Consider the following 14,357-nt stretch of genomic DNA (forward strand, 5'->3'; position numbering starts at 1 on the left):
ATGACCCGGACATCACGACCTGAGCCTAACCAAGAGTCAGACATTTAACCAATTAAGTCCCCCAGAAGCCCCCATTTTGAAGTTTTTTTGAACAAACTTCAAGGAACAGCAGGCAGCACCAAACTGGCAATGGCGTGGGGCGCTCCACCAGCCAGGGCTGAGGGAAAGGCCGAACAGCAAAAATGGAGAAGCAAATCAAAGAAATTTCTTTGATTGGCTACAACTTGTTGCCTAATTTGAGAAGGCTTAGTTGGCTGTTTGTGATTAGCTATTCTTAAGCCTCTAGTTCTTCATTCTGAGGCTTTTAAAGGCATCCATACTAGCTCAGGTTTTCGTTTGCTTACATAAGCTGCTAAGGCATTAGGGCCGCCTCAGCGGCTCCTTGTCTAAATACTTGAATAGACCCGCTCCTCCCTTTTGTATGGCGTGTGCTGGGCTCTACTAGAGAGACAATGTGGGAAACCAAAGCCCGATGGAGTTTATGCTCCAGGATTCATAGTTGTAACTCAAGTGAAAAAACTTCACTTGTATTTCATTTGAATCCCTCACTTTTCTTACCAGGCATCCACTTACTTCCATCCACTTCCCTGAAGCAGCAAGAAACCATTTTCTCTGTCATTTGTGACAGAACAGTGGTTTACAGTGAAGAGACTTTCAATCTTTCAGACTTTTATCTTGCCCAATGAAGTTGAAGGAGAGCACTGTTGAATGTGATACAGTAATTCAAACAGTTAAAATATACTGAATAGATAGCCTTACTCACCCATCACAACTTTATGAAGCTCATGAAGGTCCTCACTGGAAGTTGAACCTACACAACTCGATCACGGATTTTCCATCTTGTGGAACCATGAGAAATTAATTTCTGTTGTTTATAAGTCACCGAGTTTACGGTATTTTCGTTATTATCAGCTCAAACAGACTAAGACATCATGTAACTGGAAAATGTTGTCTAAGGCTCTTTCTTAAGAGTAACAAATTACTCTCCCACCAGAAAGTTTAACCAAGTCCTACCCATAAATCCCCAGCTTACATCTCCTGCAACTAAGAAACTGGTTTATATTTTAAATACACCTCCTATTACAAGGAGTGACAGGAATCTTTTTCTTCCTAGTACCTATACAGAGGTAAATCATGTTACCTACATGAAGTAAATGCTACTATAACACACTCAGCATTCATCAACCTATCCTCTTTTTCAGCCTTTAGGAGGCCGAGGAGAGTTTGTAAAGTATCCTCCAAACTGAGAAGGCACTTTGAGAAATATATTTATTTTAGAGAAAAAGAGAGAGAATCTCAAGCAGACGGCACAGAACATGGGGAGCCTGACACAGAGCTCAATCTCACAACCCTGAGAACATGACCTAAGCCGAAACCAAGAGTCCAATGGTTAACTGACTGCACCACCCAGGAGCCCCAGAAAAACAACACAAGTGACACCATAACTCTTTACAGTCTTACTCACGGGAACTTACAGTGAGAATCAGGCAGACAGGATCCAGCGCAGGAGGCAGCCATTCCCCAGCTGAATCCAGACCTTAATACCCACCTTCTAGACAGCCAGTCTCGTGGTGAGGTCACAGGGTAGTTATCTCAAGTGGAATCTTCTGCGGGCCAGTCATCTTTACTAGTTATCTAAAGTGGTGCCTTCTGTGTGTCACGTTAGGGGAGATCAGAACAAGGCTTCCTGCATTCAGGTCCGGGGATGCATTAACCTCCACAGGGCCTGAAGCCTATAGCCTGGAGGGGAGGTCATTGTGAGGGCATGAAAGAGATGGCGGGCCAAACATGGAATCAGTGTTGTCAGCACTCCTACACTGCCCTTAACATTTTTGCCTTTTTAACATAATCTTAATTTTGTTTACCTCCCCCAGATTGTCTTTCAGGAGAGGTTGACTTGCTCCTCTCACCTAGGATATGAATCTTAATTGGCCTGAGCCCATTATGGACGTCTCACAACTCTTTGTTGGTGATAGGCATAGACAGTTGAAGTAATTGTAATTAAGATGTGAGAAGAAATCAGCTGAGGGCCAAGGCTTTTCTTAGTCTTAAAAATGGGCAGAACATAAGGGGGTTCCTTTTTTTTGCTTGTGGGTATCATCTGTAATCTGAAACTAAGTCATTTTAGGACCACGAGGGAAGCCACATTGGAAAACAGGCCAACAAACCTAAAAATGGCAGAGCAGAAAGATGGAAAGGACCTGGATCCTTCACAATATTATCACAATATCATCCTTCACAACCCTAGGGATGGCCTTATCTCCACACATGTAGCTATGTGGGATAATAAAAAGGCTTAATATGATCTCTCTGATATGAGCAATTTGAGAGGCAGGGCAGGGACTCATGGGGGGAAGGGAGGGGAAAATGAAATAAGATGGGACTGAGAAGGGAGACAAACCATTAGAGACTCTTAATAACAGGAAACAAACAAATTTAGGGCTGCCCTGGGGTATGGGGGGTGGGAGGGATAGGGTGGCTGGGGGATGGATATTGGGGAGGGTGTGTGCTATGGTGAGTGCTGGGAATTGTGTAAGACTGGTGATCCAAAGATCTGTACCCCTGAACCAAAGAATATATATTAATTTAAAACAAACAAGCAAACAGCAGGGTTCTAATAAAATGATTCTGTTCTGTGGCTAAATAAATAAATATTAAAAGGCTTACATCTGGATATTTAGTAAGGTTTTCTATTACTGTAATTGAAAGCATTCCTTCTTTCTTTCAACGGTTCCACTCCTAAGTAGTAGCGCTCTTGGTATAAAAAGTTGAAGTAAACTGGATGCAAGGATAATTGTCTAAATTTCCTTCTATGTTTAAGCTGTTCTTCCTATTAAAGGCTGGAGTCTATTTCCCCTTCCCAGGAGCCCTGCCCTTCTGCCAACAGAGTACAGCAGAATTAATATAATGCCAATTCCAAACCTAGGCCTTAAGAGAACTAGCCTGTTCCCTTTCTCCTTCACTCCATTGGAACCCATGCACCCTATAAGAAAGCTTCAGCTAACCTCCTGAATGATGAAGAGACTACAGGGAGAGAAGCTTTACAGAGGAGAATCAAGTAATCGTAGCCAATAGGCAGCACCAAGACCACAGCAATGTGAGGGAAGCATTCTTGCACCTTCTAGTTCCAGTTAAGCTCTGCTAGTTTACACCTCAGCGAGCAGGAGCCAGGCACCCCTACTAAGCCCTGCCTGAATTCCTGACCACAGAACTGGAAACAATAAAACATCTGCTGCTTGATTTATGCAGACACGGATAACTGAAACACACGATAATATTATTTGTTCTCTTGATCTGTAAAATTACCATAGCTGGTTCACAATGATTAAGATTTAAGCACTCTGAAAGCTAATTATTTTTTCCCAAATATGTCTCAATAGCCTTAGCTTACAAAAGATGTTTCCATGTATACACACCACCTTGTACCAACATTTTAAAGAAAATTAAAGGAAGTATTTTTAACAAGTGAGCTGATAGCCTTGCAAGTAAAAATACCTATGGAACATATAAAAGGAAAATAGTGGGACGCCTGGGTGGCTCAGTGGGTTAAGCCGCTGCCTTCGGCTCAGGTCATGATCTCAGGGTCCTAGGATCGAGTCCTGCATCGATCCTCTCTGCTCAGCAAGGAGCCTGCTTCTCTCTCTACCTGCCTCTCCATCTACTTGTGATTTCTCTCTGTCAAATAAATAAATAAAACCTTTAAAAAAAAAAGGAAAATAGTTCCACCTCAATTTTAAAAAATGGGAAAAGCCATTTCCTTAAAATATCATAAATGGTGCAAAGACATCAAAGAAAATACCTTAATCTCAAGGTCTCTGATCTAAATGAAATGCAAGTTAAAACAACATGAAACATCATTTTTTTTTTTTTTTTAAAGATTTTGTTTATCCACTTGACAGATCACAAGTAGACAGAGAGGCAGGCAGAGAGAGAGGAGGAAGCAGGCTCCCCGCCGAGCAGAGAGCCCCATGCGGGGCCCGATCCCAGGACTCTGGGACCATGACCCGAGCTGAAGGCAGAGGCCCCGACCCACTGAGCCACCCAGGCGCCCCTGAAACATCATTTTCACCTACTAAATGTAATCACTTAGTCTTAATGCCAACTGGGTTCCAGTGAAAAATGGGAATACCCCTCTTTAGAGTCGCAGCCTGGGACACCAAAGTCTTCTTGAGCTACGGGGACTTCGACGGGCCCTGACTTTGGGCAGTGTCTACGGCTGGAGAGCGGGCAAAACAGAGCTACGCGCAGAGCTCTCGTAAGGCTGAAACGGTATGCACCGAAAGGGCAACAGGAGCGGGTGTCATTTTTTGTTCAGCCTGTTCATGCGTTTGCTTTTGCCGCCGGAGGTGATGGAAACGCACAAGAGTTACACGCAAATCTTAATACTTTTCTGGAAAACTGCAGATGAGACGATAGGGAGTGGTGCACGGGAGGTGGGTGGCGGTGGGTGTCTGGGTAGCAGGCAGCCGAGACGAGGAGCGGAGCCCTCCGGCTCGCAGTGACCTCTCCCAAGGACGCCTCCATCCCAGCTCTCCCCCGCGTGGGCCTCTGCGCTCCGCGGGGCGGGGCGCCGGAGACGGAAGGCGGTGGGAACGAAGGACCCGCGGCGCCGATTGGCTGCTTAGGAGCACGGGGTGGGGCGCGTGGAGGCTCCGGGGGACGCGCGAGCGGAAGGCCGCGAGAGCGCACTTCCGGTCTTTGTGGCTCGCCGCTCCGAGTCGGCGGCTGGCGCCCTGGCCGCTGCTGGGCTTCGCGGTGAGGGACGCGGGCCCCAAGCGGAGGGAGGGTGGGGAGGGCGCGTGGCCCGGACGGCGGGCGCGAGGCGAAGGGGGCCTTGCTCCCCGGGCCTGGCCATCCCTGGGTCGCGCGGCCCCTTGTCCGGGCGGTGTTTCCGAGCGTTCTGGGAGCCCGCGGAGGCCAGCTCAAGCCCTTACTTTCCAGGGGAAAGGGCAGTTACTCCTCCCCGCCGTGACTTCGCAAATGCTGTCGTTTAGCCGGGCTATGAAAATGCCTAGCCTAACTGTTCTAATCTCTAAAGTTAACTGTCGTGTTAGGGTCAGATGGTATTGATGTGTCCCGCAGTTTCAAGGGCATACCCTCCGGTCGATACTCACCCGTCCTCGAATCAGGTCCTGTGTGAGCTAGATCACAAAATTGAATACGTAATTATTTGTTGCCATATTTCACTCTAAAAAATGTTTATTCCCCTATATGCTAAGCTTGAGAATGGAGATTGACCTTTTTGCTGCTTTTGTGTCTCTACGATAACGGACGTGTTTTTGAGCACACAGTACGCATTTAACAAACACTTGGTTAATTCCTCTGTAGATCCGTTTACTCAAAAGCAAAGACCTTAGTATTCTTATGCCTGGCTCACGACAGAGCCCATGGTAAGTGCCTCAGCGTTTGTTGAAGAAATGCATTGAAAACTAAATTTGATCAAGTGGCAGGTGAAAGTTTTTATTTAAGTCAACTCATATTTAATATAAAGTTTTAAAAATGTTGTTACTCCTGCAAATGGAAGCCGTCATTATCTGCCATAGATAGAAGGTAACTAAAAATAAATTATTATTTTTTAAAGATTTTATTTATTTGGCAGAGAAAGCACAAGCAGAGGGAGAGGGAGAAGCAGGCTCTCTGCTGAGCAGGGAGCCCAATTCTGGGCTTGATCCCAGGACCCTGAGAGCATGACCTGAGCTGAAGGCAGAGGCTTAACCCACTGAGCCACCCAGGCACCCATAAAAATAAATATTTGAAAGTCAACATTATTAAATCCTAGCTAGATATTGTTACCCTTAGAAGTCTGAGGCTTATACTTTATTAAAGAGGAAGTTCTACAAATTAAAGACCTATTTTTCTCCTTGATAACCATCAGGATTGAAGGAATTGAAAAGGAGATTTTGTGTTATGTGATTCATGGTAATACTGCATTCTTTTGCTTCTAAAATAATTTCTTCTATTATTAGTGGTAAAAATTCTAAATGGATGATAAATGGGCGAGTGATCTTTAGTTTGTCACTTGATTATTTTACAGTCTCAAACTTCTTCCCTCTCAATACATTACTGGGATGACTGACCTTTGTTTTAAGTTCTTACAAGATTTTTTTTTTCTCACTGCTATAAGTTAACAGTGCTTTTATATCTTTCAGGAACAAAGAGATTACTCAAAGAAACTGAAATACTGTACCCAGTTGTAGTGAGCTTTTTGCTCCACTGTTTAGGCCAGAATGGCTGTGGAATCCAGAACAATTTCAACCTTGGTACCTCAGAGTCCTCAGGATCAAGAACTAATACTAGTGAAAGTAGAAGAAAGCCTTTCCTGGGGTCAGAAATGTAAGCAAGGTGGGAGCACCAGATCCTGCCAAGAATTGTTCCGCCAACAATTCAGAAAGTTTTGCTACCAGGAGACACCTGGACCCCGGGAAGCTCTGGGCCGACTCCAGGAGCTTTGCTATCAGTGGCTCATGCCAGAGTTGCACACCAAGGAGCAGATCCTGGAGCTGCTGGTGCTGGAGCAGTTTCTGAGCATCCTGCCTGAGGAGCTGCAGATCTGGGTTCAGCAACATAGTCCAAAAAGCGGCGAGGAAGCTGTGACCCTGTTGGAGGATTTGGAGAGGGAATTTGATGATGCAGGGCAGCAGCAGGTGGGAACAGAGAGATGTGATATGTTGGGGGAAGAGAAATGTACAGACTAGAGCATGTGGCATCCTCACAGCAGTGGAAGAGAAAGTTGTCTCCACCAAACCATACCCTGCAGTGACTACTGTGGTTATACCTATCTCCTTAAATAGTTCTTTTTCCTATCACTCATTCCTGGAGTTGTCTTTGTTGCCCTCTTCGAAATTTTTACTAAGCATTTTCCCTAGGGAGTTTCTCAGAAAGCTAACCACTTTTTTCCTGATTTCAGGGACCAGCGGTGCCATGGAAAGATTTGACAGGTCTTGGAACATCCCAGGAGTTAACAAACATCCAACTCCAGCCTTTAAAGACACAGCTGAAACCCTGGGAACCTTGCCTTTCCCCCAAAAGTGGTAAGAAAGTAGAAACTCTTCTGGGAACCGCTATCAGGCCTCTAGTTTTGAGCGTACAGAATTAATTGCATTTTACAAAGATGCCGCATGTGAACTTCTCACCTGTCTTACTCTAGACCAGATGTACCTTTTTCAGCAACTTTGTATTCAGCAACCCTCATGAAGTTCAGTGAGCCCTTCTTGTTTCAGTTTCCCTGTCATTTTTTAACTTATTCCTTGATTATGTAACTTTAATAGGGTGCTAACATATGTCTGGTACTGTGGGAGGCACTGGGTCTCTGTCTTCAAGACCTTGCATCTAGATGGGGTGGTGGACAAGCAAAAAGACAGTGGCAATATAGTATAATAAATTACAGAATAAAAGTAGGCCATAGGTACTATGGGGGCACATATGAACACACCGAACCCAACCTTAGAGGTTCAAGGAGTACTTTTTGGAGGAGGAAACACCTAAACTAAGATCTGAACTGTGACTAAGGAGAAAACTGGTAAATAAGTGGAGGGAGTGTTCCATCCTAAAGGAAAAAAACTTTTCTACTCAAAGCACTTCTCACATTGGATATGTGGGGTTTTCCCTCATCTTAAGCAATTCTAATTCTGAGCCTAATTTTCTAGAATTAATGCAGACCCCACAGGTTAAGGTTTTGGTCCCACCAGACTGCTTCCCTCCCCATCCCCCAATTCAGAAGCCAAACGCATGTCATGAATCCCCACCTCACCCACACTTCTGTCTGATTGGGCTGCAAATTTGACATTCCATGACCACCTCTCCGGGTTTCATAATTTGCTATAATAGCTCACAGAACTCAGAGAAACACCTTGCTTACTCTTACCAGTTTATAAAGGATGCAAGCTTACAGCCAGATGGAGAGGTACGCAGGGCAAGATCCAGCTTGCTACTGCCCCTGTGAAGTTAGAGGTTCACCACTCTTGTGGCTCTTGGATGCATCTACCATCCTGGAAGCTCTCTAAGCCTTTTGTTTAAGGTTTTTATACAAGTTTCATTACATAGACATGGTTGATTAAATCATTGGCCATTGATGGTTAAACCTCCAGTCCCTTTCCATGGAGGTCTAAAGGTGGGGCAGAAAGTTCAACTTCCTAATCACATAGTTCATTCCTTTGGCAGCCAGCCCCCTGAGTTACCTCATAAGCATAAACTGAGGTACTGGTTGTAGGGGCTTATTATGAATAACAAACGATACGCCTCTTAACCTCTACCACTTAGGAGATTATAAGGGCTTTTAAAAGCTCTATGCCAGGAACTGAGGGTGCAGACCAAATTCATATATACTGTATTACAGTATCACACAAGCAAGGCCACAAAGTCCTGAAGGTGAGAGAATACAACCCATCCTGGGAACTGCAGGTAATTCAGTTTAACTGAAAAGAGAATTCATAGGGGAGAGATGGCAAAACACAACTAGAGAGGGAAATGAGACCCAGGTTGTGAAAACTTGGGAGATCATCCTAATTAGTTTGGATAGGACAGTGGAGCACAGTTGAAAGGTTTTGGACAAGAGAGTAGTTGACTGAACTTGTGTTTTAGAACTTAGCTGCAGAGTGGATGGATTTGAGGAAGGCAAGAGTGGCATCCTGTTAGAGACTGTTGTAATCTAAATGGCCCCAGTGAGTAAGTCAAGATATATTCTGGTGAGAAGGAAGATCAAAGTTGCCTCCTGTTCACCAGCATTTCAAATTGCATTGCAGTAGCTGGTCATGGTTACAAGTGGAGACTGTAGGAAAGGAGTTGGGGATGATACTCAGGTATTAGTCTAGAAAAACTTGGTTAATGGTGGTGCTATTGTGTAAATGGAAGTGGGAAACAAGGGGGGAAAATGTGTGTTTTGTCTGGGCCATTTTAGTGCTTGTGGAGTATTCACAAGTAATATCCCAATTAGCATTGGAGATGAGAGTCTAGAGCTTAATAGAATAGAGTTGGGGATCTGGGGAGACATTAGCTTATCACATACGTAGTAACTGAAACCTAGGTGGTAGAGATCAAGTGAAATTTCAGAGGGAGCAGGAAAGAATAAACTTCAGACTGTAGGTATAGGCCTTCAAATTAGAAAGGAGGAGGGACCTACGGATAGTTAAAGAAAGATGGGTGTGGACCTCAACCTCTTGGGATAGAAGCCTCTGTTTTCTCTCACGTGAAAAGTGGGTACTGAGAGTGACTAGAGAAATAAAACAGTCTGTTTTGGCTGCTCTCATTTCAGATCGTGAGAACCACGAATCTGTGACCAAGAAGGACATTTCAGGAGAAAAATCACAAGGACGTCCTCAGGAGCCTTCATCTGGAGGAGTTAGTGAACATGACAGTAATTTAGAGTGGCAACAAGAAAGTCCTACAGGGGAGAAATTAAGAAGATTCCCTACCCAAGGGGGCAGTTTTAGTCAAGTAATCTTCACACATAAATCTCTGGGAAAGAGAGACCATCCTGAGCCTCAAAGCAGCTTGATTCTAAGTACAAACTCTATAACTTACCAGAAAGTTCCTACAGAAGAGAGACCTTATAGATGTGATGTATGTGGGCACAGCTTCAAACAGCATTCCTCTCTAACACAACATCAGAGAATCCATACTGGAGAAAAGCCTTATAAGTGTAACCAGTGTGGGAAGGCTTTTAGTCTGAGGTCATACCTTATCATTCATCAGAGAATTCACAGTGGTGAGAAAGCATATGAATGTAGCGAGTGTGGGAAAGCCTTCAACCAGAGCTCAGCCCTCATTAGACATCGTAAAATTCATACTGGGGAGAAAGCTTGTAAATGTAACGAATGTGGCAAAGCGTTCAGTCAAAGTTCCTATCTCATTATACATCAAAGAATTCACACTGGCGAGAAACCCTATGAGTGTAACGAGTGTGGGAAAACGTTTAGCCAAAGCTCAAAGCTTATTAGACACCAGCGAATTCATACGGGAGAGAGACCTTATGAATGCCATGAATGTGGAAAAGCTTTCAGGCAGAGCTCAGAGCTGATAACCCATCAGAGGATCCATAGTGGAGAGAAACCCTATGAATGTAGTGAGTGTGGAAAAGCTTTCAGTTTGAGCTCAAACCTCATCAGACATCAGAGAATTCATAGCGGAGAGGAACCCTATCAGTGTAATGAATGTGGCAAAACCTTCAAAAGGAGCTCCGCCCTTGTTCAGCATCAGAGAATCCATTCTGGGGATGAAGCTTACATATGTAATGAATGTGGGAAGGCTTTCAGGCACAGATCAGTCCTCCTGCGCCATCAGAGGGTGCACACTGTCAAGTAACTTGGCAGTACAGTGGATGTTGTAAATATTTTGGTCAAATTTTTATCTTTGTTAGTGGAAAGGGTTTACTTTTGGAACAAGACTCCGGGGCAGTAAACACCCAGGTCTGGAGTCTTGCCGACTTAACTGAACAGCACTTCCCAATGCTACTGCAAATTGTTCCTTGAAAGCTTTTCCTAGGACTAATCAGAGCAGCAGATGGAAGAATCACTGCTTCCAGCTTTCCTCTTACCATTAGGAATACTCAGGAAATAAGAAAAATGGGAACATAACTGAAACCTCATTTTCCATGAGGGGGTACAGCAACCCGGGCTGTCAACCACGTCTGACTGTCCACATGCCAGATTTGGGATATGGTGTGGACAGTATGAGGGACATTTGTCTCAGGAATACAGAATTTTACTGGCCAATTAAGAACAGTGACAGGGCAGCAAGAGCGATAGGGAAGCAGTGCATAGATGATGTGTTGAGCCCAGGGCAGTCCAGAAATGAGGTTGTGGAAAGAATACATATTAACTTATCCAGCTGTTCACTTTTCGAAGTCCTGTCTTTTGCCAGGCACGAGGAATACAACAGGGAATCAGACGGTCTCTGTGGTTGAATGGGCAAGGTGAACGCATCATGGCATGAGCAGGGCTCTGTGACATTGAGTACCTGAGCCAGCCTTGGATCAGGGAAAGTTTCTGAGAAAAACAAACTGAAGAATGTACAGGGAAAGTTTCTGAGAAAAACAAACTGAAGGATGTATAGGAGTTAGCCAGGGAAGTAGGCAGGCAGGCTAGAGAACAATATTCCCAGCAGAGGGAACAGACAAAGGTCAGGAAGAATGTCTGGCACATCTGAGAAAAGGCCATTTTGTGTGGAGTGTTGCTGTTGAGTTCCTTTTGAAGTGGAGTCAGGTGTGTAAGAAACGTGGATGTAGCAAAGTAGGAGCCAGCAGAGAAGCACCTGTTATTAGACAAAATCCTGAGTCCTTGGGCCACAGGGTAGAGTGGAGCTTTGTCATGGTCTGGTGTGAGCCAAGGGAAAGGGTTAATAACTAGTTTCTTGCCTGTAGGCTCCGCTAGACCTTCTGTATGTTTGGGGAAGGCAGGGTGGTTAGAAAGAGCCCAGCCTAGCCTCAACGTTAAGTACCTGTTAGAATTCTAAATCTTCTCTTTCCTGAACGGAAGAGCTCCTTTGGTTCTTGAGGCTATCAGAGCTGTTGTCCGCTTCCTGTTCACTCGCAAGTCTCTGGGTCAGAAGCGGCTATGACTACCACATCTGTTTCTGGGGCTGTACCCCCACAGTTCTGGTGCACTCCCTTGGGCTCAGGTGCTAAACAGTATCAGTCCCTGGGTCTGAGCCTCCAGGCACCTCATATGTGTTCAGTTTTGCCTTATGTCATTGTCATTTTGCAGTATTTCAGTCTTACGAATTTTAAAGAATGCTGAAGGGAAGGGGCAACAAAAGGTAACAGTCCTGGTCCATCCAGAGACTACTGTCTTCTGGGGGACCCAGCAGGAAAAGTATCCCTAGTCTGGTGCTTCTCAGTGCGATGCAAGAAGGGATATAGGTTAGCAACAGAAGAACCTATTAATAAGAAATACCCAACTGGTCAGAGTTCAAACACCTTGCCAAAAATAGAAATCTATGGGAATTTAGAATCCTGAGCTTAGCAAAAGACAAGTTTTCAGGAGGATAAGTAGAGAATGCTCCTGTTGGAACATACATAGATAACAGAAACTAACCAATAAGAACGGCCAGTGGGCTAAATCCCCCTGCTTCCAGAAAGAAGGTAAGAAAAGAAAGGGATAGGATAACAAAGTAACATGACAAGAGTTCCTAATATTCAACTCTCAGTTTTCTCTCCCAGGATAAACAAACTGAAAAGGGTAGGACAATTGTTAAGTAGGAATTGATAGAACACATGTTACAAAAGGGAGAGATTCTTTACAGATAGTTCTTAACCTGCAAAGAAACATATAACAGGTACTTTGCTGAGGGCTTTGTATATATTTGTTGTTTCTCTGACAGCACATATTTTGCAGATGAGAAAATGAAGGCTTAGAATCATGGCTTAGTCGATATCATACAGCTAAAAAGTGGTGAGGTCAGACTTTGACCCCAGGCAAAAGGAAAAAATCCTTCTGTGGAGCCATCTCTCTGTAGTATATCCTCATGAAGAAGTCCGAGTAGAAAAAATAGTACTTCAGTAAGCAAATCACAAAAGAACAAGTGCCAGTGGGTGAGAAGCAGGCAGTCTTTGGTAGAATTAAAAATGTATATTAAAGCAAGAATTGAGATGGTACTTTTTTCCCCCTCATAAAGATTCAGGGAAGTTGGGATTCCAGTGCTGCTGGTAAGCTGTGAATAGATAGGATCTCTGGCAATCTGTACCAGAAGCCTTAACCATTGCCTTTTGACTTTAAAATTCTACCTGGAAATGTATGCTTCAGAAAACATCATGAATGTATACAAACTCTTAAAAGCTGTTAAAAAAAAAAAGTGATGTTGATTGATGTAAAAAGAAATGACAGCATATCTTAAGTAAAAATAAAACGTACAGTATGACTCCATGTAAAAATATATTTATGCATTAAAAATCCTGGAAATCTGTACTCTCAGAGTGCTACACTGGCTATCTCTGGGTGACAGAATTATAGGTGATCGAATTTCTTCTTGTGATTTTCTGTCTTCCAAACTTGCCTACAATAAATACTTCTAAACTTTGAGGAAAAAAAGGTTAAAAGGAATGAGTACCCAGGATAGTCAAGAAATACTAAGGAAAGCACATGCTTTCTGTAGCATCTCTGTCCCAAGTCCTAGGAGGTTGTCTAACTTAACTCTGATCCATTACTTTTTTTTTTTTTAAGATTATATTTATTTATTTGACAGAGATCACAGGTAGGCAGAGAGAAAGGGGGAAGCAGGCTCCCTGCCGAGCATAGAGCCCAATGCGGGGCTAGGTCCTGACTGGAGCTAAGGTAGAGGCTTTAACCCACTGAACCACACAGGAGTCCCTGATCCATGACGACTTCATTGTTAAGTGACAGTGCAGACACAACCATCTCACACTAGTGTACAGAAAAGTCCTGCAAATTATAAATCTCTGTGCAAACACAAGTTATTTGCATGAAGGATATCTATAGTTGAGAAAAGCAATAACCTTGAAGTAGAGTCCTTTGTTCATGTTAGTGCTTTTCCATAATTCTGCAGCCAACAGCAAGTCACACTTCAACTCTCAGTTTAAAGGAGCTGAAGTAGATGAACTTTCAGAGGTAAAACTTCAAAGTACTATGTGTTTATGAAAGAGAGCAGGCATCAATATAAGGTAGATGTCAAAGGTGATTTTAAAAGATGTGCAATTGGGGCATCTGGGTGGCTCCGTGAGTTAAAGTCTCTGCATTCGGCTCGGGTCATGGTCCCAGGGTCCTGGGATCAAGCCCCGCATCAGGCTCTCTGCTCCGTGGAGAACCTGCTTTCTCCTCTCTCTGCCTGCCTCTCTGCCTGCTGGTGATCTCTGTCAAATAAATAAAAATCTAAAATAAATAAATAAAAGATGTGCAGTTTGGGGTGCCTGGGTGGCTTAGTGGTTAAGGCTCTACCTTCAGCTCAGGTCATGAACTCAGGGCCTGGGATCGAGCCCCACATCAGGCTCTCTGCTCAGCAGGGAGCCTGCTTCCCCCTCCTCTGCCTGCCTCTCTGCCTACTTATGATTCTCTCTCTCCCCCTGTCAAATAAATAAGTCTTTAAAAAAAAAAAATGTGCAATATAGGCAGGTTGCTTAATAACACTTTACTACCTCTCTCCTTCTCCCTCCTCATTTCCATAGACTGCAATTCTGTTCAGCTGGAGACTGGAAATTTAAGTAAATCTGACCGTGGGGTCTCCAAACTCTCCTATGAAATCCTCTGCTTCTGTTGCCCCATTAAGTGAATCTTCCAAGTCAGGGAACTGCCAATTAGAATATTTCCCATGCAGTAGAAACTGACCTGGAGAGCATTTCTGCAAAGAGGAAGGGTGAGCTCTATGGCCAGACCCCATTGATACCATCTGCTCCCTGCTTCCTGAGGGAT

At 44.0% G+C, this 14,357-nt stretch overlaps 1 protein-coding gene across 2 annotated transcripts; it reads left to right on the forward strand.

The window, feature by feature from the left end:
* Positions 1–4,653: 4,653 nt before the first annotated feature.
* ZNF397 (zinc finger protein 397) lies at positions 4,654–12,953 on the forward strand. Of its 2 annotated transcripts, none has more exons than XM_013055972.2 (4): positions 4,654–4,755; positions 6,150–6,644; positions 6,908–7,031; positions 9,251–12,953. In XM_013055972.2, exons 2-4 carry the CDS (start codon positions 6,228–6,230, stop codon positions 10,297–10,299), a joined length of 1,590 nt encoding a protein of 529 aa, XP_012911426.1. In that variant the 5' UTR covers positions 4,654–4,755; positions 6,150–6,227; the 3' UTR covers positions 10,300–12,953. The 2 variants fall into 2 exon arrangements, with proteins under 2 accessions (XP_012911426.1, XP_044921451.1); XM_045065516.1 differs by lacking the exon at positions 4,654–4,755 and adding an exon at positions 5,329–5,390.
* The last annotated feature ends 1,404 nt before the right edge of the window (positions 12,954–14,357 follow it).

Source organism: Mustela putorius, unplaced genomic scaffold (genome assembly GCF_011764305.1).
Source record: "Mustela putorius furo isolate JIRA1106 unplaced genomic scaffold, ASM1176430v1.1 tig00003858_pilon_pilon_pilon, whole genome shotgun sequence".
Classification (NCBI taxonomy): domain Eukaryota; kingdom Metazoa; phylum Chordata; class Mammalia; order Carnivora; family Mustelidae; genus Mustela; species Mustela putorius.

Bases quoted from the DNA above. Each gene is read 5' to 3' on its own strand.
- ZNF397 (XM_013055972.2), top strand. From the start codon at position 6,228: ATGGCTGTGGAATCCAGAACAATTTCAACCTTGGTACCTCAGAGTCCT. The intron at 6,645-6,907 runs GTGGGAACAGAG...TCCTGATTTCAG, and splicing joins ATGATGCAGGGCAGCAGCAG to GGACCAGCGGTGCCATGGAA. The intron at 7,032-9,250 runs GTAAGAAAGTAG...CTCTCATTTCAG, and splicing joins TTGCCTTTCCCCCAAAAGTG to ATCGTGAGAACCACGAATCT.